The 23,221-nt window shown below is 44.1% G+C and overlaps 1 protein-coding gene across 2 annotated transcripts; it reads right to left on the bottom strand.

Moving 5' to 3' along the window:
- Positions 1–4,094: 4,094 nt before the first annotated feature.
- TSPAN15 (tetraspanin 15) lies at positions 4,095–22,660 on the bottom strand. Of its 2 annotated transcripts, none has more exons than XM_065671002.1 (8): positions 22,543–22,660; positions 16,939–17,124; positions 14,669–14,743; positions 12,153–12,248; positions 10,469–10,585; positions 6,994–7,041; positions 5,490–5,606; positions 4,095–5,019 (listed from the first exon to the last, which is right to left on the bottom strand). In XM_065671002.1, exons 1-8 carry the CDS (start codon positions 22,657–22,659, stop codon positions 4,867–4,869), a joined length of 909 nt encoding a protein of 302 aa, XP_065527074.1. In that variant the 5' UTR covers position 22,660; the 3' UTR covers positions 4,095–4,866. The 2 variants fall into 2 exon arrangements, with proteins under 2 accessions (XP_065527074.1, XP_065527077.1); XM_065671005.1 differs by having other exon boundaries at positions 22,564–22,660.
- Positions 22,661–23,221: the final 561 nt, after the last annotated feature.

Raw genomic sequence — 23,221 nt, 5'->3', positions numbered from 1 at the left:
GGGATCACCAAGCATCCCAGGAACTCTGCAGCAAGCAATGCCCAGCTGGTGCCAGCAGCTCCTTGTGCTTTCCCAGTCAAAGCCTCCATATCCTCAAAACCTGCTGCAGGCACGAAGACCTCCACCTGTGACACTGACCCACGAGAAAGCCCTAGGAGGGCTGAGGACTGAGACAGGGATGTGATCTGCAAACTGGTACCCAATGCCTAGAAGCACAAGGCTGTTTTGCCCCATTGTGCACATCCCAGGCAGATCAGCTTTTCTCCTTCCCTGTCCAGGACCACAGCTTTCACCTGCCTCTACCTCTTCATCAAGAAAAAAACTACCCATGAAAGAAAAAGTAGAATCATAGAATCAAAGAATAGTTAGGGTTGGAAAGGACCTCAAGATCATGTAGTTCCAACCCCCCTGCCATGGGTAGGGACACCTCACACTAAACCATCCCACACAAGGCTTCATCCAACCTGGCCTTGAACACCGCCAGGGATGGAGCACTCACAACCTCCCTGGGCAACCCATTCCAGTGCCTCACCACCCTAACAGGAAAGAATTTCCTCCTTATATCCAATCTAAACCTCCTTCAAAGGAGCGTGTTGGAAATGGGCAGGACACCCACCTTCCCAAAGGGATTTAACGGCTGCTTGCCGGGGGCTCTTATCACTGCTGTGAGGCAAAATTTTAGCCTTTATAGCTGCAGAGACAGATTTCAGGCCAGGAGCTGAATCCAAATGAAAGCAGTACTCCCATCCCCAGTGCGACAACACACTGGCTCTGACAGTTTCAAGAAACACAATGAACTGAACATAATTTTGACAAGTTGAACAGCAGAGTTGCTCTCACCACCACAGATGAAGATGCCACCCTCTCTCTGCCCCACACAGAAAGGTATAGACATCAAACGAAGATGCATACCCACAGCAACTTTATGTGCTACCAGTGTGCTCGAGGATGAGATGGTCCCTCTTGCCCAGTGGAGTCCAGAGGATCCTGGGGAGTGGGAGCACCTGCATTCTGCAGCTGAACACCCACAAGATTATTTCTTACCAAAACCAATTCCCCATCCCACACAAACACCTTTTAACAATCAGTTTGTACAGAAAAGACATGAGCACTGGGAAGTCCTAGCGAAGAAAAGGGCTTTAGGAATACGGATCTGCAAAACAAGTGTCAGCTAAAAGTCTTTTATATCTTTGACACCGACTTTTTTCCCCATCAGGAGGAAATTAGCTCATCCCGCCTCCAAAGCTGCTTTTCCAGGCTAGGTTGTAAGGAGCAGCCATATCCTAAGCGCCTCTCTCTGTCTCATGAACAGATGCTGACTGCTGTGGGGGTCTGGGGCAAATGAGGGATTTCCACCTTTAAGGGAGGCAAAGCTAGTGGAAGGTGTCTTGAAGCAAGGCAGGGGATAGAGCCACTGGAGAAACCCCAGTGCTGGTGCCGTACGGACGTGCTGAGTGGAGATTTACTCCACGGTGAGCAGAGATTTAATCAGCGCCTTGTGATACGGCATCCCCACGCCACCAGAGGGAGAGCTGCTCGCCATGTCTCCTGCAGGGAGGTTTTTATCGTGTAACATCGTACAGCATACAGCGTGCATGATATTCCAGCCAGGCCCTCAGCTCACCAGTGTGAGTTACCCAAGTGAGTGTGCCCAGAGTGTGCCTGGATGGCCTGTAATTACCTGAAATGCAGAGGTAAATCTCCATTTCTAGCTGAACGGTGAGCGATTGAGTCTCAGTGCAGAACCCCTCCACATTTCTGAAGCTATGCAGTGACCCCTGAACTCGCAGGGGAGGGAGAGCATTTAAATTGGGTGTCACTGCCCAGTGGCTCGGCAGGCAGCCCCCACGGAGGAGTTCTTGCAACCATTCTGCTTCCCGATCCTTTTAACAGGCAGCTGCTCCACACAGCCATCCCATGACAGGCAGGAAAGCTGCAGGATACAGGGAGGAGAGGGGCAATGCTGGGGTCAGGCAGCAAGGAGCGGTGGGGGTGATTTTTGCAGGCAGGGAGCACAAACAGATACCGAACATCCATGGAGGGTAGGGCACAGGGAAAGCAGGAGCACGCAGAGGATGGGCCATGGGAAGCTCACAGTTGTCAGAGCACTTTAAAATTACACACGCGCCAAAGAAAACGCGTAACGGCTCTGGGATTTCGCAGAGTTGCCTCAGTCTTTCAAACAGCAGGCAAGGAGCGTTTTTTGAAGCAGGTTAAGGATGCATGTGTGAGGAGTTGCCCAGCTGTGGCTGCTCCTGCCAGGGAGACAGGGATTGAATTAGATCAGCATTCTTCACCCATTTTAAAATCAACTTTCACATCAGCTGAATGGAAAAGCCCAGAGGACCTTCACTAGATCGGTTGCATAGGTTTTCACTTACAGCCAGATGCAAGTATCAGACCAGGACAACATTTTGAGTGTAGCTCTTCACATGTTTCCTGTTGATTTGCTCGCAGACATGGGGACATGCATATTCAAATAGAAGATGGTGGCAGCTGGGTCAGTGATGTGTGTGGAGCACCAGCTAGAGGTGAACCACAGGTTTACTAACACCACACCACATCCCCTCCAGGCCTCACTTGTGTAGATGAACCAGGCAGGACTGAGTGCACCCCTGCAGGGTCAGTGGCTCAGGATGAAACCAGCCACTTTAAAGTACACAAAATACCACGGGCACACCACAAACCCATTCAAAAAAATCAATCTACTAACAGGACAGAGCATGGCACACTGGGAAGAGCCAAGCCTCATGCCGAAGAGCAAATCCACCCTTCCATCACAGGCTCCCCATCATCTCCCATAGCTCAGGTAACCTGGAGGCAGCTGAGCAGAGACCCACTGTACCCCTCTTCCCCAGCTGCTTCCTGATTAGCATCATCCTTCCCTCAAGCCACCATGACCTGTGAAGCCAAGAGTTAATTTCCTCAGATCTGAGGGAATCTGATAGTCAATGGTATTTAAATCAATCATTTATTAATCAATGTCACACTCTTAGTTCATGATTGGCAGGTAAGCCCACCCCCAAACACTGTGCATGACAGAGAGTGCCAAGAATGGCTGAAAATTCAGTACAGCCTACAGATTTCCTTGCTAAAGAATTGGTCCCTGCTATCCCCCAAGTACTCTCCCTGTTCCATTTAAACCACCCAAATTTTAACCACGCTTCCACCACCTCCTGCTTTCCCTTCAAGCCACCACATTGTTTACAAGGCACTATTAATAAAGAAAATTACCTTTGTTATCGAAGAAAAATCACCTTTGTCATCCCCTCCTTCACAATTCAATACAGCCTTCTTGCCATCTTAAATTCGAGCAATAGCCCCCTCTTGCTAAAGGGCAGGGCACAGCTCTGCCTCTGGTGATACTTTAAGCTCCTGTTGCTTTCGGGTCCCATCTTCCCAGCTCACTCTCCTCAAATAAACCAGTTTTGGCTTCAATCTTCTCACCCTTCACCAGCAGTCAGCTCGGTCCTCCAAAGCTGCTCCCTCCTTTTCTCTTTCTTCTCTTTGTACACAAATCCACTCTCAAGCACACCTTGCTTCTTAATTTACCAAAATACATTATGCAGGACAGAGACCAGGAATGTTTAGGCACGAGATGAAGGAACTAAATATGTAACCATGGGCGGACTCCAACGCTAGAGCGCGCTGTGTATGAAACAACCTCATACTGTGCATGATAGGCTTGGTAACGCTGCAGGATCTCTCTAGACACTGTCAGAAACACTGAACAAGTGGGTAAGTCAATCTTTGGCATCCGGAAACACATGAGGCTTCCTCAGAAATCCTTGGTGAAGGCAGAGACCTTAAGCAGCAAACACTGAGTTTTGAAGAAAGCAGGAAACAGGACAAGGAAATTTAATAAAGAAATTAATTAATAATACATAAGAGAAGAGAGGCGCAGAAGAAAAGCAGCAATGAGAGAATAATACCAAATATTCCTTTGTGTGGCTTAGTGGAGTGCCAGAAAAGAAGGGATTCAGAAAGACAGGATATTACCCAAGGCACTTCTACCTTTTGATTCAGCGTTTGAGGGACCGGCTTAACTTAGCTAAGAAAATTAGAAGTATTTTAAGAAAAATCTTTGTGCTTTTTAAAAAAAATATTATTTTTATTTTGACAAGAATAAAATTTAGAAACATCTCAACATACAGAACTCCAACAAAAAAAGGAAATCATAAATCACTTAGTTAATTTACTAAAGGGAAAAAATACAGTACATACAAGACTCAAACACCCTGTAAGTTTATACAAAAGCCACGCAGTAATAAACTGCATTAAAAATACATCAAGCGTTACCTGACTGATTCGACATTGGCATTTGCCCCATTATTAAAAGGCACAAAAGACTGAGCAATGACAGCATTCAGCACCACATCCATTATTGTCAGTAAATTCATCAAGATTAGCGTCAAAATTATTAAACACATGTTTAATATTCACCATGTAGATCGGTAAGAAATCCTTTTTGGAAAGAGTAAGAAAATAAAGCTGGAAAGGGCAAACATTTAAATACGACATCCCAAGACACAAAGGCTCTTCCTAGAAATCTACCTTCAAATCTTCCCAGAACAGTTTTCCCAGCTGCGTATCACTCAGCAATCATTCAAAAGAGATTTAATGATCCACAGGCCCACCTTCCAGCAGGGTCATGATACCGCAGCAGCATCGTCAGCAGCACAGAGCCCTTCTGGTGTGTCCAGACACACTGAGAGGGACGAGGCTACGGAGGTATCGGCACGCTGCCGACCCACCGTGGGTCTGCTGGCTGATTCATTACACCCACAGTCTGTAACAGTCAGCACAAACCACAACAGGCAGATTTGCCTTTTTCTTCAGCTACATTCAAGCTGAATACACCTGAAATCACCCTGGGTAACACATGCAGCAGCCGGCTCCAGCAAATTCAGGGGCAGAGCTCTGCTGCGCTTCTTCAAACAGTCTTTCGCTCAGCTTGTGCTCGGTGATGATATCTTCCACCCGAGTTATGTAAAGCAAGGATAACAACACTCCCAGGAACTGCGGAAAGAAGTGGCATCTCTAGTCAGAGATCAAATACTGCTTATCTAATGCTTCTCGCAGCAGCTTTTACAAATTACATATACACGCATCTGTTGCGGGCAGGTATGTAGTATATATACAGACAGAAACTAACTGTCATTCTTCTTTGCATATAGGAGTACAAATGGATCACTTTTGTGAAGAGCTAATACAGCAGAAGAATTACCACTCCTGCGCCTCGGAGCATTAGAAAGTCTCAGTGGCAGCAGCTAGGCAGAGAAGACTCAAAGCAACCCAAGCAAAACCAAATTAACCCACCAAATGCTGCAATATATTGCAGTAATGCTGCTAAGTTACCAGAATGCCACCTCAGCTTGTAAGCTATGTTAAATGTAAATAAAAAATCATAATTAAATATAGTCAAATGGGATTTTGCATACTGTAGCAACAGATCAGATACTCGCTTTAACACACTGACCCCTTCTTACCTGGGGCAGCAATATGCCAAGCAGCACGCCAGCCATGATGCTGTAGTTGTCCAGAAACCAAATAAGCACTGCATTTGTGCATCCTCGGACATATATAACATGCTGAACACTCAAGCGCTGCAAGATAACAGAGCAAAGGTTCAAACAAGCAGTTGCACTGGTGTATAATAAAGCAGCACAGGATAACTCAGAATTCAGGGAGGCAGACTTGGTCCTCCTTTCCATCTCTTCAAACCCACTGAATTCCACAAAGACCTCATCGCTAATTGCTGAGTTTAAGTTGTTCCACACCTGAGCAAGTTTGTTTGTTTGTTTAAAAAACCAAACAAACAAACAAAAAACCCCAAAAAACAGCCTTTTTTTTTGCAAATACTTTTCTAAAAGAAATACATCCAATCCTCATTTCAGACCACCTGGAAAGCAGAGGTCTTTCTCTAGCTTTTATCTCTGCTTCTAAGTCAAAAGCACAGCAGTGTGAAAATACGAACCAAGTGCTTTGCAATAGACTCTAAAAAAGGCAGGAACAAGAGGATTTCAGATTCAGCCCTGCAAGCTGCGATGCACCACCGTGACCCCAACCCATAATATAGAAAACACTTGAGGCTACAAAGAGTCCTAAGCAGATGAATGGGGTTAAGTTAAGAATACGCTTAAGTGCTTCGGGCGTTAGAGCCAGGCTGGAGCATTTAGGTGACTAAGCCATAAATCAGTGAATCTAAATGAAGACAGGTCACATGTAAAGGTAACCGGTAATCCCAAAGACCAACAACTGAAGCTGGCATTGTGCACCAAGTGCCTCAAATGAGCTGGGGGGGGGACTTTTTCAGACCTACCCCCCTGCCAGCACTCCAAAACTAAGAGTGGAGAACTTGTGGCAGATCCAATTACCAATTTCCCTTCTTAATCACCCTGCAATTAGTGCCTTGAACGGGCAGTCTCTACTATGGAGTCACTGGGGCTGTTCCCAAAAGGGAAGATTGAAGGAGGCCTCATCCTGCTCCTGGAGGGAGGAGAGGGCTGCCAACACTACTTGGAAGTCCCACTCCTCTTCCAGGAATAACCATTACAGGCTTAAAGATAAAACACCCACTACTGGGATGTAAAACACTTAAAACCAGCTAAGTTGGCCTCACTGAAACCAATTTTACTCGGTGAGAAACTTTTGCTTTTAATTATTAAAAGCTTTCCTCAACTCAAGTCACTACTTGAAAGTATGAAAGCAGCTTTCTTTGCATTTATTGTGCAATTAGCGTAAGGGGATGAGCTTTGAGAAGATGTGCTCCACGCACACCAAATGAGGAGCTGTGGAAGATTCAGAGAAGGGAAGGTAACACAATCAATCAATCATTTTTTTTAACATATGAAGGTTATTCCAGCTAGAATAATTCTAATTGCTGATTTAACTGTCTGGTAGATTTAAGCATGCAGAAGACACATAACTGATCTAAACCATAGAGAGAAGCACCACCCTTTCCCTCAACAGGGTGGACCCAGGTTACATTACCTCTTTGTCAATGGTTTTGTATCCACACATAGTGTTGATAATGCCAGTCTGAAAAGAAAACAAGTACAAACTGTAGCAGAAAGCAAAAATCACAGAAACATTATTTTTCCTCTCCTTGTATTCACTCAGTTCATATAAAACAACACCATGGTTAATTTCCAGTCCAACACCAGCTTATTCTTAAGCTCCAGGTTCAGATTTAAATAGAGCTATACATTATTTTAGAGAAGCCAGTACTGTATGTCATGACAGAGATGTTGGAACCATCCCTATCCAGCAAAACCAGCATAAGAAACCAAAGCTAGCTATGACAAGAACTGTATGTAACAGCTGTTTCCACAGAACAGCTGCTTTTAATTTTAAGGTCTTAATAAATTAACACATCTTATTAAGAAAACTGGGGGTTAACATAGCCATCATACCATCACAATGACAAATCTAAGCTCAGAACTATTTAAACCGCAAATAACATCCAATACTATGAATGCTTACAAGACCAAATTTATTATAATAGAATATATTTTTATATATCACTATAGACACTAATACAAAATTCATTTATTAAAAAAAAAAAAAAAAGAGCATTTGCATTCATCACAGACTCCTAATGCATTTTGTGTATCCATTTAATGTTTCATGTGAATCCCATGTGAAACAAGCACTACCTAGCCTGGGCAAAGCTAACCTGAAAACACCATCCTTCACTTGCAAATCAGCCAGTGTAAAGCCCACCAGCATCAAAGGAAGCAATGAACAAAGCCAAAGACATGAGAAAAAACAAGAACATGCAAATGAGGAAAATAAGGCAGAACAAACTCTGCTGCATTGATACACCCTCCCTCAAAATGAAAACAAGATGTAGAAATGAGACTTCTAAATGCTGCTGGCCTCTGAGCCTGGGGTGCCCAGGCCACCTCCCCAGGAAGGAAGAGGGATGTTTGCAAAAGATGGAAGGAAGATGGATGCTACAGAATGCAGAAACTCCTCCCAGAAGCCAGGCTCTCACTTGGAACACACAACTGGCTGACAAAAAAGGGTCAGTGTATTCCTAAAGAGATCCTCTGACTATTTCACAGGACCTCTGGGGAAATGCGAGGGGTACCATCTCTCAACCACGGGTAACAAATACCCTTGGAAGTCGAAGGTTGCAATACTAGGCATCAGCGTGTTGCTGTGTCTTCTGTGATTTCATGTTTACAAAACGCTTGAGCCTAATGGAAAAATGCACAGCCATCCTCATCATCCCCAAGATGTGTGACCACAAGGAATACAGTCACAACATTTAATTTTAAACACAGTATTTGCTAACAGGGCACAAAAAATCATGCAATGGAGATAAATACATTAGAAACAGATGTTTATAGGTATGTGGGGACTCATTTTTATCAGCTACACTAGTGTAAGTCTTTAATAAACACTTTGACTTAAAAAATAGTCCCTTCAGACCTCCCTAGCATGAGCCTGGCCCATGTTAGCATTTCAGAGGCTCAGAATCCAACCTCCAACATTAGCAGGAGTTTTCCATGACTACAAAGCAAATGAGTAATCACAAACCATATCTGCAGTTTTCCAAGAGAGAAACCAGCCTGTATTTGGAAGCATTTGTCAAACATACAAGATTTATACATCTTCTGGTTGGGTTGTTTTCACAAGGCAGCTAGCCATGCAGCTACAGCGCTAATATCATACTGCCAACTACACGACTGCACCACTTGGACTTCACAAGGCACATCAATGGCATCCCAGTGAGGCAAAGCCACAAGCCCTAACATACTGCAGCATCTTGCTGAACAGCCTGCTCTTAAATAAGAAGTTTACTTGTTATTTTGGGGCTTTTCCCCACCTTTTGATTAACTTTCCTGAGCACAGCACTTTGCAGGCTACCTTTAGGCAGCAAGGAGTCTCACCCCCTGCTCCCCTGTTGCCAATGAAGCATATAGAGAATATACACTCTGTTCTCCTTGGAGAAGTTTTTGTTTTAGCGCTTTCCTGCCAGACAGGTTGCATCTGAAACCCTCAACATGTTTATTTGTGCCACTGCTGGAAAGGCACCTGGTATTATTAGACACTGGTTATTGCAGTGCTTCACCTTCACAGTACTGCTGCACTTCCACTCATGAACTAACCTTTTAAAATAAGACTTCAAGAGAGAAATGACAGCTACAGAAAAACAAGCAGTATTTTGAATGACCACTAAAAAAGCCAGATTGCTCTTTACTAGCCAGCTCTATCTCCCTTTACCATCAACTCATGGCAAAATCCTGAGCTCTTCCACTCAGCTGTGGTTCAGCAAATACTATTTTCATATACACGACTTTCTTATTCTCAAACACTTAAGGCTTAAAGCATGACTGTTTACTTTTGGTTTCTGAGAACAAATCAAAGTTCATCAGAGATTTAAACAGACTTTTTTTCCACATACAAAAAATGTGTAAGCATACCTAATAAGCATCTTCATATTATACACATTTCTCAGCAACACCTAGCAGGATTACATACATAATTACTGCATTTATTTTCCCTTTTTTAATGAAAGAGCCATGCTCAAGACAGATGTTGAAAGGGCAGCACATAACAGGCACCAGTAGGCTATCCGTCATGAGCTCTACTGAATCTGCTCTTACACATACTCAATTTTCTGTCTCATATTCAGACCAAAGACCCAGTGGGGCAGGGATTGCCCATACTGGTTTTAAGTGGAGGAATAGTTCTTTATCAAATTCAGGATTACATCCATCCCTCAAATAAAGAGCAATGAATTAAAAGCACAAAAATTTTCGCAACACACTTTTACATGGAACTTAATGCCTGCTCAAGTGCTGCCAGCACCAAGTAACACCAGTTCATCATAGACTGAGAAACTGGTCCAGATTCCAGCTGACAAGGTGTCCTTCCAGGGAGCATTTACAGGGTGGCAAGATGAGCAGGTTTCAAGGATGGGTTAGGGCAGAGACAGAGCAGCAGCTCCAGTCTAGATGTGCACCCACAGGGACGCACTGACCCTGGGGTAATTAGCCCACATTTCTGGATTTTACTGGAAGATGCAGTCATTCTGTTTGGCTTTTACTTCACACAGCAGCTGGTGCACATCACGCCAACCCCCACCCATGGAAGCAACAGGGGCCCAGGCTTCCTGGCAAAACCGGAGCCGCAAACCCTTGGGGAAACACCAGCAAAACTTCATTTTAAGCAGCCCTGGTCCAGGCGAGCCATGAGGTTAGAGGAGCTCCCAGATACCTTCTGCATTTCTAGGACTGCGCTGCATATTGGCACAGGAAGATGGACCAGAGCTAACACATCTAATTCATTATTTTTGTCTTTTCAGGCTGTCAAGACCAATAGATCCATAGCTCCTGTTTTGGGGAGGAACCCTTTTCCTCCACTTCTTCTCTCAGACTTTCTAAAGTAAGGTACTTTTTTAAGCAAACAGTGGTGACCCAGCAGATAGCCACGATGCTGAGATACTGGGACTCACTTTATTTGTGACACAGCAAGTGTAGGGCACCCCGCAGGCCAGCGGTCCTGGTGCCGCACAGTTGTGGTACACATTTTGTGACCAATCTTTATAATCTTCTCCACCACAGCACTTAAACTGGAAAGAAAAAGACACAAAAGGCAAAGGTAAAAATAAATAAATACAAAAATAGATAGGTAAAACCTCTTCTAAGAAGTAAGAATCAAAGTAAGAATAAAATAATCTTAGGACTACTGAGGTACCCAGCAATTCTGTCATGTTATCAGCAGGGTACATATGAATGTATATGACAGATGCAACTGAAAAGAACTAAAGATACAGGTAGCATTCCTCTGTCACTCATCGAGCTATTACGCAGGGTGCCAGAGCAAAGTACTCAGTGCTATGTTCCACCTCCCATCTTTTCCGAGCTGAAAAATTATCCTTTCAGTTCTAGACATCATTAAGCACTGTTTTTACGTTTCCTCCATCTCGAGCTGTAATATACCTCTTCAATTTTGTTCTAGGATTGTGACTACATTTCTGAATGAGGCTAAAAGACAGGTGTTGCTATAAGGCATAAAAATAATTCCACCAAAACATTTTGGGTGTAATTTAGTAAAACTGAAAGCTGCAAACCAATACTTTGAGTTTACACTGACTTAATACAAAGATTCACTTCATATTCTAAATGAAGGGGAAAGAAGCAGTATATTTAATCAGTGAAATGTATATTAGCTGTACATACACATAATTTTGGGCAGTGCATGGAAACCTTAAAGCATTATGAAATCTAATGACAGAATTTCCTTGGGATTGGTTGCCTTTGACAGACTTTCCATGCTGATTTTGTTTTTCAAAGCAGGCTGCCATCTCCATAACGATGTCATAAAATGCACGTATCACTTCCTAAGTTAACTTCTTTTCTTTTTAATCATTATTTGGCACGGTCACTGACATCACATGAGCCCTGACATCACATTTCTGAGCGTTTTCTGCCGCTTCTACAGCCTCTGAGCTGCGCGGCAGAACTCCTCAATAATCCAATGAACATTTCAACAGACCAGCCTTCATAAAAACAAGGCTGTGAGTCAACTACACGTGCCATTAAGTAATGTTCAGCTGGACCTAACACAGTTTCTGAATTTTAATTGCAGGTATATACACTTCCATGGGCATTGCCTTTAAATAACCATCTCATTAAAGAGCTTGCTATGTGCCCTCAAGTGAAAATACAACATCCCAGGTTCAAACAGCCTAACTGCCACCTAATTCCTCATTACTCAGAGCTTCCTGTTCATGAGATGCTTTTGAATGTCTTGGACTGTCAGGCAGAAACACTGAGCACAAGAGCTTGGGTGGAATTTAGGCTGAATTTGTCATAATCCAGCTGTGAGGCCCCTATAAGCCTACCTGTTTGCAGGATCTGGCCTTGAGCATCCAAATCACACCCACCATGCCAAAAGCTGCATTTTGCACCCTTCTTCTTTAAGTGATTTAGAGTGCTTCAAATGGCAGCTGGGATGCTGGATGAGTCCTGACCACAGTGATACCATAACAGGTGACATCTGAGATCTCATCCCGCTCATCAATAAGAACTTGATTATCTCAGGACTGGAAAAGCTCAAAGCTGTCACCAACAACCTACAGCATCTTGGCACTGAATTAATCACAAAAAAGAAAAAAAAACCCAAACAAAACAAACCTGCTTTTGAACAGAATCCATTATGTTTTTGAAGTCTAAATCATCATAATAATTCTCAATTCCTCTTCTAATATTATCATTCAAAAAGTTGATTGTCTGGAAGGCAAAAGTAAAACAAGATTCATAGGTTACACACACCAAAACAAAACTACACGAGCAGGTTAAAGTGACAAGTGCAATTGATAAGCACAAAAGGAAAGGAACCTTTTTTTTCTTTTTAAGAAAAAAAGAAATACCAGTTTAAAATAAATCATAATAAATCATAGTACAGTCCTGCAGGGCCTGACCATCCACTCTCTTTTAAGGAGGCAGCCAAACTGCTGGAGAGGCACTACTAGTATGGCACTTCCTCAGCCAGGTGCTGCTTCTCTGAGACTCTCCAAGCATCTCCCAGTGATGGCCCTGTTACGCCCAGGAAGGATCCCTGCCACTGGACACTGGGGATCCCCATCATCTTTTGGGTGATGGAAAGGTGGGTTTGGGTCTTGGCACCGTGAGTGATCCTCACCATGCCCTGGGCAGCAAGAGCTGATTGTGTCCCTGCTCCCATATTGCATGAATTTTCCTTTCCATTAGTTTTCTTTCCACCATTTAATTTTCCAAGGGCTCCATAATTGCCACATAAAGAGCTTTATTCCACCTTAAGCAGAAAAAAAAAAGTAGTAGCTGTGCATTTTAGTAATCGTTTTGAGAAATATGGCAGAGGAGCAGTGGCTGATACAAAATGATGTACCAGGGGCTGATATAAAATATGTCTCTTCAGCTCAGCAGTTTAGAAATCAACAAAATGTTTTTAAGTTCAGAAGATGAGGAAAAAAAAGATAAATACTCCAGAAAAAGAGTATTTAGTTTTCAGCATCCAGCACAATCACAGCATGGCAAAAACTGGGACAAATCATAACCAGAATGTAACAACTCTCCTTCTAATCCAGCGGCTAAGATGATCCAAGTTAAATCCTTACAGGTCAGAAAGAAACCTGAAATAGACCTGCTCATTTTCTCAGTATTACAAACTGCAGCACTTAGAAACAAAGCAGAACAAAATCAATTATCACAGTGTTGCTTAGGATTAACATGGGATTTTTCAGGACTAGCCTAAATGGCAAAGAAGGAACAGCAGCCAATACCGACAACTCTCACACTACCTCTACCACCTCATTTAGACTATACAGATTTGAGAAGGAAATAGAGAAAGAAATTAGGAAAATTAGAGATATGCAAAAACAATAAGCATTTAAATAGAGGCTATTACGCTGGGCTTTTGGTCAATACTTCCTTCTCCTCCCCATACTAGCCCAAACTTCCCCCTTTATCTTGTAAAACAAGTAGAGACCTAAACATAGTTGTCCTGCACAGACAGCCAACACATGAGTCAGGAAAATGCTTCCTGCACAAACCCCCCAACAATACATTTTCTTTGTCCAAAAGTCAACAGTAACTCTTCCTCGCCCTCTCAGCAAATACCATCTTTGGCATTCACTTCATTTTCAACCAAAGTCTCTGCATCCCATGAGGCCCACACTCCTACACCACCGGGCAGGCTGATCTGCTCCCTTCAGACAAGGCTGGTGCTCCCACCACAATTCAGAACAAATCTGTGCGGGGCTAAGGCGGCACCTATGGCAATGGCTAATGATGGCTTCTAGAAACAAAGATACCTCATCCTCTGCTCTCACCAGCCAAGTTCACAACTCCAGTTCAGCATGGAGCGAGAAGAAAACACTAGCTAGGGAGAACACTATACTATTTCAAAATAACTGTCAGTTGTTATGTAAAAAAGAAAGCTTTATTTGTTTTAATAACATGTAACATAGTCTGTACGACTTCTTTTTGTGGAAATGAGATCAGGAGGTTAGGGTGCAGAGGGAAGAGGTCTTATTACTCAGCATCTCCTTTTAATGCTCATATTTTGCCAGATTAGAAAAAAATCAAAGCATGGAAATGTAGTACTTGCCATAGTTAACGCATTTATGTTAACAGGGGGGAAAAAAAGCCTCCCTCTTTCTGTTTAGAAAAAACTAAGGGGTTTGTACAGTTATAGCATGCTTGTAAATGATGAGGTCACCTACAGAAATTGGTTATGTTGCTTATGGATGAGGGCAGGGAAGAGCTGTCCTACAGGTAACATAAAACATTTTGGCCACTACAAAATAACAGCTTCCAAATCCAGCTGGAAACTTCCCATATTGGCAGTTTCAGGCCCAGATGCCAAATCAGAAAAAAGCACTTTGTAACACTTGAAGAGCTGGAAACTCCTTTTGCCTGAACTGCACATTCACAGTTACCAGATTTTCTTCGTATTATTTAATCTGGAATTCATCTCCAGAATGGGTGGCAAATCCCACCCATCCGCAAACCTGCAAGGCACTGAAAAGCGGGGACCTGCCTTCAGGCCTCCGTCAATTAGTGCTCAGGTGACAATTTTAACACCTTTTATTTGCTCAGCAGCATAGCTGTAACCTCATGGATTGTGAGTTATGTTCTTGGTGATCAAAACCTAAATACAAGCAGCTCACCTGATTTCTGAAGATCAGGGCCACCACTCCACCGGTCAGCTCAATCAGCAAGCAGATACCAAGAATGTACATGAACTGCAGAAAAACAATTGCAAATGAGTCTTTCCACACAACAAACCTGTTATTTTTTCAGTTAGTGTCCTTCTGTGTGTAACATTCAACTGCCAACATACTCGGCTTTCTGCATATGTCATTTCAAAAAAAGATATAAAACTATGGCTTTATAACACTGGTTCATGTCACAAGGAAGCCTTTTTTCCACACTTGAGTCATTCTGGGTTTTGCTAAATTGGCAAACACATTATTTTTCTGCTTTGAGTAGACTCAAAACCAATAGATGCATTTATCACGCCAAGATAAATCTTCTCTCCAGAACAGCATCCCAAAGAAGCATACTAATGGGCTGCACAAACCACACCAACTTCACGTTTTCATGCTTCCTACAAAACCAGTATTTATCTGTTAGCTTTCATTTCTTGGGTAAAGCACTGCTTTAGGATAATCCAAACCAGCTTCTACTAAATTGCCGGTGTCAAATCAAAGCAAATTTCTAGGCTTAGTGCCTTTTAGTGTGTTGCTTCAGAACAGTGAACTGCATTACCAAGCCAGCTGAGCACAGAGGCTGCACGATTGACACTAATAGGGTTACAGTGCTCAGCGGTAAGACAAATTGCATCTGCTGGCTCTTATTTATTTGTGTGTGTGTATATACACAGGCTCACAAATGCACTCATACACGACCACACCATATGCATCTGTGACTACTCATCAAAATGCATGCAAAATATAAATAATATGAAGAAATCCATAGCAACACCATGAGATGGCTGCGACGTGTCAGTACTTGAAATGTTTTTCCAACCAAAAGGATTCTTTAGGCACAAAATATGGCTGTTATGTGAATTTAGGTCTGCTTCTTGTTAATGAACTTCAGCAGCAGCGAAGTTTTATGATCTCTCATCTGAAAATAATCTCTAATGGTCTGCCCCCAAAGATGGTTTAATTTCTGTGCTCTCAATACCCAGTATCAGTATCATGAATTCACCAGACACGTATCTTTGTTCCTGCTAAATCTGGAATCAGCCTCAGAGCAGATACCAGGGACTTTTCTTCATTTAAATAGCCTACCGAGTTTGCTGCCACAATGGGGACAGAAAACAGCCCCGGCATCAGATGAAGACACCACCACGCTCAGAGTGAAAGAAGCCACCAGTGCCTAGGGACCAGTGCGACTCAGTAAAATTCCAGCATAATTTCAAAATCCACAGTTACCTCCTGCTTTTTCCCCAGATACCATGCCATGCGCTTGGCATTTCTTTAGACTGAACTGCCATGAAGGTGAAAATCATGTTTTCACACTTTATTTTTAATTAGTCGTATGTGCAACTTCCATCTGCAACCACAATGTTACATAGGAATTTCCCTAAAATTTACCCTTTCAGAGGCACTGGGGAGAAAAAAATGTCCCTTTTATTTCTCCCTTAGGCCCCTTATCTCAAAGCTCTACGGTGCTACATAGCTAACACTGTAACACGCATTTCTCCATCTCCATCCCCTATATTTCACTTCCCAGACAAAGGCAGACAGACCCCAGCCACCGCCAGCCTGACAGACGTCAGCTTGAGCTCAGGTTTCTTTCTCTAGTAGCCTCCTCTGGGTTGAAACAAGTAGTGCTTGGAGAAACATCAGAGACCACAACTCATCTCTGCACTTACTGTCCCAGCAAGTAGGTCCCAGCTTTAGGAAATGCCCCCCTACTGATGGGGAGAAGTTGCAGCCAGACTTTTGCTTTTTCCTTCAGCTAAGGGGCAGCAAGATTTCCTCTTCTCTAACACAGTTCCCCTAAGCAGGGCATGTACCTACGGTATGGCCAGACCAGAGAAAGAGCAGGCACCGTGGTGCCAGGCTAGCCTCAAATGGTATGTCAACAGCTGAGTTTGCACAATATCCACACTGGCTGATAACAATTCACATTCCTCGTTGTTTTCCATAAAGCCCTTAACTATTGGAAAGTAGTTTGCTCAGCGCTAGGCTCTGACCCTCGTCTGTGCTATCGCTGGCAAGATGAAATACTGCTCCTCCCTGCTGGAAGGACATCCACATACCACAGTTTTAGGGGACCACTGCCATAAACCAGTTTTATGTTTAATAAAAATCGAAAAAGCAACATTATTAAATCTTTTTTCCAATGCACAGTTATTAGTTTGAATTTAGGTGGCACTGAAAAGTAGAAGCAATGAGTCTTTCAGATGAAAAACCCCAACACTTACTGCTTGAAGAAGGCATAAATTGTCTCTTAAAGAAGCCAGCACACCCACGAAAGACACCAGGAACATTATAATGCCCAAAAGTATTAAAATAATTGCTGGAGCTAGAAAGGCACTTTCTAGAGTTTTGTACTTTTGTCTTTCCACTTCTGCATAAATCCCAACCGCGAGGACAAGGGCTCCGATCACCTGGAACAGAAAAAGAGAAGAGCACAGATGTTACTCCTTCTCCCAGTAAACACAGAGATGACGTTTTGCGAGTACACGTGTACCTGTGACTACTCACTTCAGAATTGCTTATAAACAATGAAAACCTCAAACCACAAGTTTGGATGAAGAAAATAAAAAAAAAAAAAAACACCAATCAAAACTACTAAAGTAGAGAAAAGCTAGAAAAGTTAGAAAAAACCTGAGATTTGTTCCTTTCGAAATATGCTTAATACAGTTTTAACAGGGGGGAAGTTAAACAAACTGAAACACGCATCGCTGTTTGAAATGTAATTTATTACCCATCTGAGATCACATACGTTACATATCCTAGCAAATACCACAGCTCTGACGTTCCTTCTTTGCACATCTGTGTGTGTGAACATGCATATATGCCTCAAACATAACACAATTTCTAAGTCAGTCTGCAATGAACAGCTTAAACATCCCTTCAGTTCACCTCCTATTGTATTTAGGCTTAGCAAATACAGCCAGACGGATCCTATGCCTCCACTCCTGTCATCGGGGAAAGGCACTGACATTCTTTAAAAAAAGCAAGTTTGGAATTACATCATTTTCTTGAGTAACCACCAGATGAAGCCGACAAGCAAAACAACGCATTGCATTTAACAAGGTAAAGATATTTCGATCAAAATGATCAATGCTAAGTCAAAATCATTTGGCATTAAATCTACGGCATGCTGAAAAAGTCGCTTTGAATCATGCTAAATTACAATAAAAAGCAAATCCCACAATACTTAATCATCAAAATTGCAATGCAAAGACCTTACTGACAACTCCAGCTGCCAGGCACATCCCCAGAGAAGAGACCAGATTCAAATCAATCACTTTGGCAATCTGATAAACAACATTCCCCTCTTCTGACCCGACATTTCCACAGGAACCCCGAGTCTGCTCCCTACACATCAACGGCGAGGAAAGCACACTTCCTAACCGTACCAGGCTTTTGGTTACCACAGGCTATATCACAGACGAAGGTCCAGACAAACACAAGACACACTCACTTGCAAGATCGTGAGCCAAAGACATGGGTGCCTTTTTAATTATGGGACATCTTATAACAAATATTAACTTACTGGACATCTGCGATTTTCTACAGAAACTTACAATAAGCCCAAAGGACAATACGTGGGAAATGCCACCAAGTTGTCATTTAAAGAAGAAAAAGCTGAGAAGGATTCACCCACAACAATAAATACAGCGAAGCTGTTTAAAAAGCAACTTCAAATTTTACACAACCAAACTCAGAGTAACTTCTCTGAAAACTTCAGAAACTGCGCTGTAAGGTTACAGAAGAGAAAACCCAGCGGACAGTTAGCAGGTACCCAAATTTACCACTTGTACGCTTCTACTGTGAAACTGTAATTGCGGTTTTTTATGACCAAATGGTTGATTCGTAGTGCTAGCTTCAGTCGTTAAAAAAAGCAGTCATCTGGGTAACAAATTATAAATGTCTTTTCCAGCAGACGACGACCTAAACAACTCAGTTTGAAACGTTTAAATACGCTATAACAATCGAGGCAAGAATCTCAGAACCATGCAAAACAACTACAGATTATAAAACTGGTGAGCGCACACGTACACGTGATTCAGGAGTTCTACTTTGATGATGAAGACAATTGCAATAATAGAAAAATAAAAGAGAAACGTGATACCTGCGTGTCCCAACTGCATTTACCCTGCTTGCAAAGCAGCAGATAATACAACTTAAAGACAGGCTCTCCTGCAGACACTAAGGCAGCATTTAACAGCGTCGACATTTGTCTGGTAGTTTCCCTGTTTAGGAAACTAATTCAAAAGATAGAAATAAAAAAATAAAAAAAAATTAAAAAAAGAACAAAACCAAAAATAAATAATAAAAAAAGCACACACACACACAAAAACAAAAACAAAAAAAACCCAAGGAATTCAGACTTGATGGGGATTATTTGAATTTCAGAAATGTGTGGTTTCAAGACTAGAACGTTTTACTGAAATAATTTTCTTAGCCCTGGTTTCCTCATCAAAGCATTCAATCTAAGGTTATTTTTCTTTCTGCTTTAAAGATTCAAAGATGCCTGTGAGTAGAAATACAAGACGCATTCTCACTTTAAGAGCTTCAGATACATACAGCGATCTGCATATACATATTCTTCATATACATATATATTCTGCATATACATATACTTCACCCCTTTCTATTGGTATTTTTGCTCACACATCCTCCAAGGCCACTTCCAGTATTCTAAATGTACAAGAAACTTCATGCTTTTTGTTTTGTGACGCCATCTTGGTCCCCAAAAAAGCCCCAATTCCCTTCCTCAAATTCCCCTCACCACAGCTTTTAGTGTCCCACGGACTGAGGTGGTAAATGTCACATCCCAGACAAATTACAGGATTAAAGCTATCTTGCGACCCACAGGGGATTTCTCACCATCCCTCTGATCTCCTCTAGAGGTGCACCAAGCCACTTGCTCTGGAAGGCTTCAGACATTACAACTGTGTCACTCCCGAAGAAGAGGACTGCAACAAATGCCCGTGTAATAAAACTCCCTCAAGCAACCCCAAATCACCAGTTCTGCAAACTGGCATGCAGAGGGCACGTGCCACAGAAATGCCTCACGCTGCATTCAGCAGCTCAGTTGCTATGCCAGGGTAAAAGCATCAGCGAATAAATAACAATCTCTGATCAACCTATCATCTAGTAGACACGCAGGAATTCCAGGGTTTACACAGATTTTGAAACATAAAATCTACTACAGGGGGAAAAAACCCACCTAAGTACACCATTAAAACCCTCACTCTTTACAAGCAGGATTCATGCTTTTAATGTCTTCTCTCTTTTTAAGCATTTCATAAAGACATTTTAAACCTTTAGCACAGTCAAACCAACAGCAGCAACTATTTACACCAAGCAGATGTGCTGACTTGGGAACCATCCCACCCGAGTCTCTTCTCCGGGACTGTACTCTCCTTTCCTGCGACTAGGGGTGGAAACACAACTTTTACGTAGGCAGCCCACCAATATGCATGCTGTTTACATCCTGCATCCTTCACAGCAGCTCCCAGTTTGGCAATTCACACTGTGTCCACAGGAAAAATTAACTGGCCTTGACTCACACTAAACGAGTATCCACCAGCAAACACTAGGGACTTCCTCTGGGGCTTTTCCATGCACAGAAATTGCTTTCCCCAGAGAAAGGAAATCCATTTCTTTATGAGCAGTGGCTTTAACACTGTACTTACAATACTTATGCTTAAATACAGTGCCTGCTCAACAAGAGCGCCTTCTGTTTGAAACGCTGGATGTTGTTTCAGCCAGGCAGGAGAAACCACATTACAGCCCCGTTCACCAGCAAAACAGCTGCCTGCAGAAGTCTTCTAAAAAGCCCCGGGAAGACACAGCAGCGACTGGGCCTGCAGCAAACACCCCCTCCGGCACTCCCAGCGATGCTTTCATTTCCTTTCTGCTTTTGGGTAAGGCTGATACTTGGTTCCTGGTGATTTTAAGCGATCCTGGGGAATTGAATCCGGGTGTTCATCATCACAGATGTACCAGAGGAACAGCACATCAGGGAGGAAACGAATGACTGCAGCATCCTGTACATCAAAACCCAAAAAAGCAGCAGAGGAACACAAATCACCCAAAATTTAAGCAGGCCAATACCCCACGGCCAAACTTTACTTCCATTTACACTATTTTTTAATTATTTTTTTTTTTTTTTAAGTAAAACCACAGCTGGAAAACCACCACACCACTGACATTCATGGCTGATGAGATCTGCTTTGCTAAGCCAGAATAAAAGAAAATCCCGAGAGAGAAACCCACTCGCCGCTCCCCACACAATAGGGCATGTGTTCGGCCGGAACACCAGGAGCACACTGCCCAGTGCCAGCCTTCCCGAGAGCAAACGCCATCAGCTCCCATCCTTCCCCTGCCCATAGCCCCCATCCTGCCTACCGCCCTCTCCCCCTTCCTGAGCAAACCATCTCCCCAGCAGAGCTGACAAACGGAAGCCCTTGGCTAGAAACAAGGGCAGAGCGTTGAAAATCCAGAGCGAGCAGCTACAAAGAGTAAATAAAATCCTCAGGCTGCTTGAAAAGGGGCTTTGTCCTCCACGGACGCTCAGAGAAACATATCAGAAAGGCTCTTTTTCTGGTACCAGATTAATGCTTGCATCCCACCCGCAAGGGCCCTTGCCAACGGAAAATGCGGGGTAGGCAATACGCACAGCCCTTCATAAATGATAGGCTGCAAGCAAACGGTTTGGAAGATAAAGCAGCAAATTTCCCTTTTCCGAAGATTGCACCTGTGGAATAGCTGCTATGGGGTAACAGAGGAAACTTCAGGAACCTAAACCCCAGGTCTTTCCTTGATTGATTTGTCTGCTAAGAAAAATATAAGATTCCCAGGATCCAAGAAAGTCTGAATTACACCCAAACACTTTGCTTTTCAATTTTAATTCATCCTTAAATCATAGCTTTAATCAGACACCTACTATGAAACCTGGTGGATCTAAACCTCTTCTGCCACATAAATATGCCAAAAGCTTCACGTTCCCCCCTTGTAAACACGGTGTCTACTAAGACAGAAACACAGACCAGCAAAACGAGCTTAAGAGGTGTTTAAACCGAAAGAGGCTGAAAGAAACCCTGCCTAAGCACCACGTACATCGGTACAGCCTGGAGCCAACACAGCCAGACAGCATCACTCTACTATCCCGGAGCCTGAAACACCACGCTTTAGAATCCCAGTCCTTACAAAGACCCCCAGGAGCCCCTTCCAGCACAGGGGGTGCCTGATTAGGGTGAATCTGCCGTTACTTGGTAAGTCAGCGGTGACACCATGGACCCGTCCTCCGGGACTTTGTTACTTTTAGGAAATAGCGCATGGCTTTTAGCACACCTGGCTAAGGACAACAAGTGTGACGCACCTATAAGTTTTAAAGCTTTACAGTACCACCTAGCCAAGGCTCGGAAAAGGAATTACCCTGTACACTGATCACCGCCTGTGCAGGGCAAAGGCTTTATTTGCCCAGCTCCCCTGCGGCGAAAAGCAGTATTTAATACACGCATAAACGATTTTTATCAGCCAAACTTTCAACCCTTACAGGTCCCCATCCGCCAAAACTAGTTTGCCGGCGCCTCGGGAAGGCCGGGGAGCTGCACCCACAGACACAGGTGTGCCACCCGCGGCTCCGCGACGGAACCATTAATTATTGCAAAACCCCGCTGCCCTGCGCAGGAGGGACCCGCTGCCCCGAAGGACGCCGCGGAAGCCGAGCAAGGGACCCACGGCTGCTCCCCGCGGACGCCCCGGGACCACCGCAAGCTTGCACAGCCCCAAACCGGGGACGGCAGCCGCTCTCCGCCCGCCGCACACACAGACGCAACCCGCACCGCGGCAGCCGCCGCTCTCACCCAGAAGGTGGTGGAGTAGGTGATGAGGGTGAGCTTGAGGCAGAGGTAGGACAGCCGCCCGCAGTACCGCACTTGCTCCGCGTCCCCCGCCGCCATCCTCCCGCCCCACCGCACCTGCCGCCGCCCGTCCCCTCCCCTTCCCGGCGGGCCGTGCCCGGCGGAAGGGAGCGGCCGCCCCGTCGGGCGGGTCCGGGGGCGCCGCCGCTTCCGGGAGCGGGACCCGCTCGGGGGCTGTGGGGAGCGCGGCGGGGATGGGTGCCGGGGGATGCGGAGGGTGATGGGGCAGCGCACGGCCGAGAAACACAAAGAACGCGGGGCGGGGGGAAGAGGGAGGATGTCGGAAGCTGAATGAAAAGCTCCGAAGCGCTCCCGGCTGCGGCTTTTTGTTTTATTTTTTCTTTTCTTTGTTTAGCCGTTCCCTTGGCAAACGCCGCGCTGCCGAGGGGCTGCGGCTTCGGGACTAACCCCGCAGCCCGGGTCGTCATGAAAAATTGTATCGCTACGCAGCCAGCCACCTCACAGTGCTGCCGGAGCGGTCCACGGACCTCGGCAGCTGCCGTGGAAAACCGCGTGGGCAAAAATACAGAGGCTGGGTTTCTGGTTAAGCATACATAAACAGTGCAAAGCAGAATCCTTGCACTTTACAGGAGCACGATTA

The sequence above is a fragment of the Lathamus discolor genome, chromosome 3, assembly GCF_037157495.1.
Source record: "Lathamus discolor isolate bLatDis1 chromosome 3, bLatDis1.hap1, whole genome shotgun sequence".
Classification (NCBI taxonomy): Eukaryota; Metazoa; Chordata; class Aves; order Psittaciformes; family Psittacidae; genus Lathamus; species Lathamus discolor.
Note: the sequence above shows the minus strand (reverse complement) of the source record. Positions and strands in the feature narration are given on the sequence as shown.

Coding starts and splice junctions, on each gene's coding strand:
- TSPAN15 (XM_065671002.1), bottom strand. CDS start 22,659: ATGGCGGCGGGGGACGCGGAGCAAGTGCGGTACTGCGGGCGGCTGTCC. Junction 14,744..16,938: donor ATTTATGCCTTCTTCAAGCA/GTAAGTGTTGGG, acceptor GTTTTTCTGCAG/TTCATGTACATTCTTGGTAT. Junction 7,042..10,468: donor CTTGCTGTGTCACAAATAAA/GTGAGTCCCAGT, acceptor TTTTCTTTTCAG/ACTGGCATTATCAACACTAT.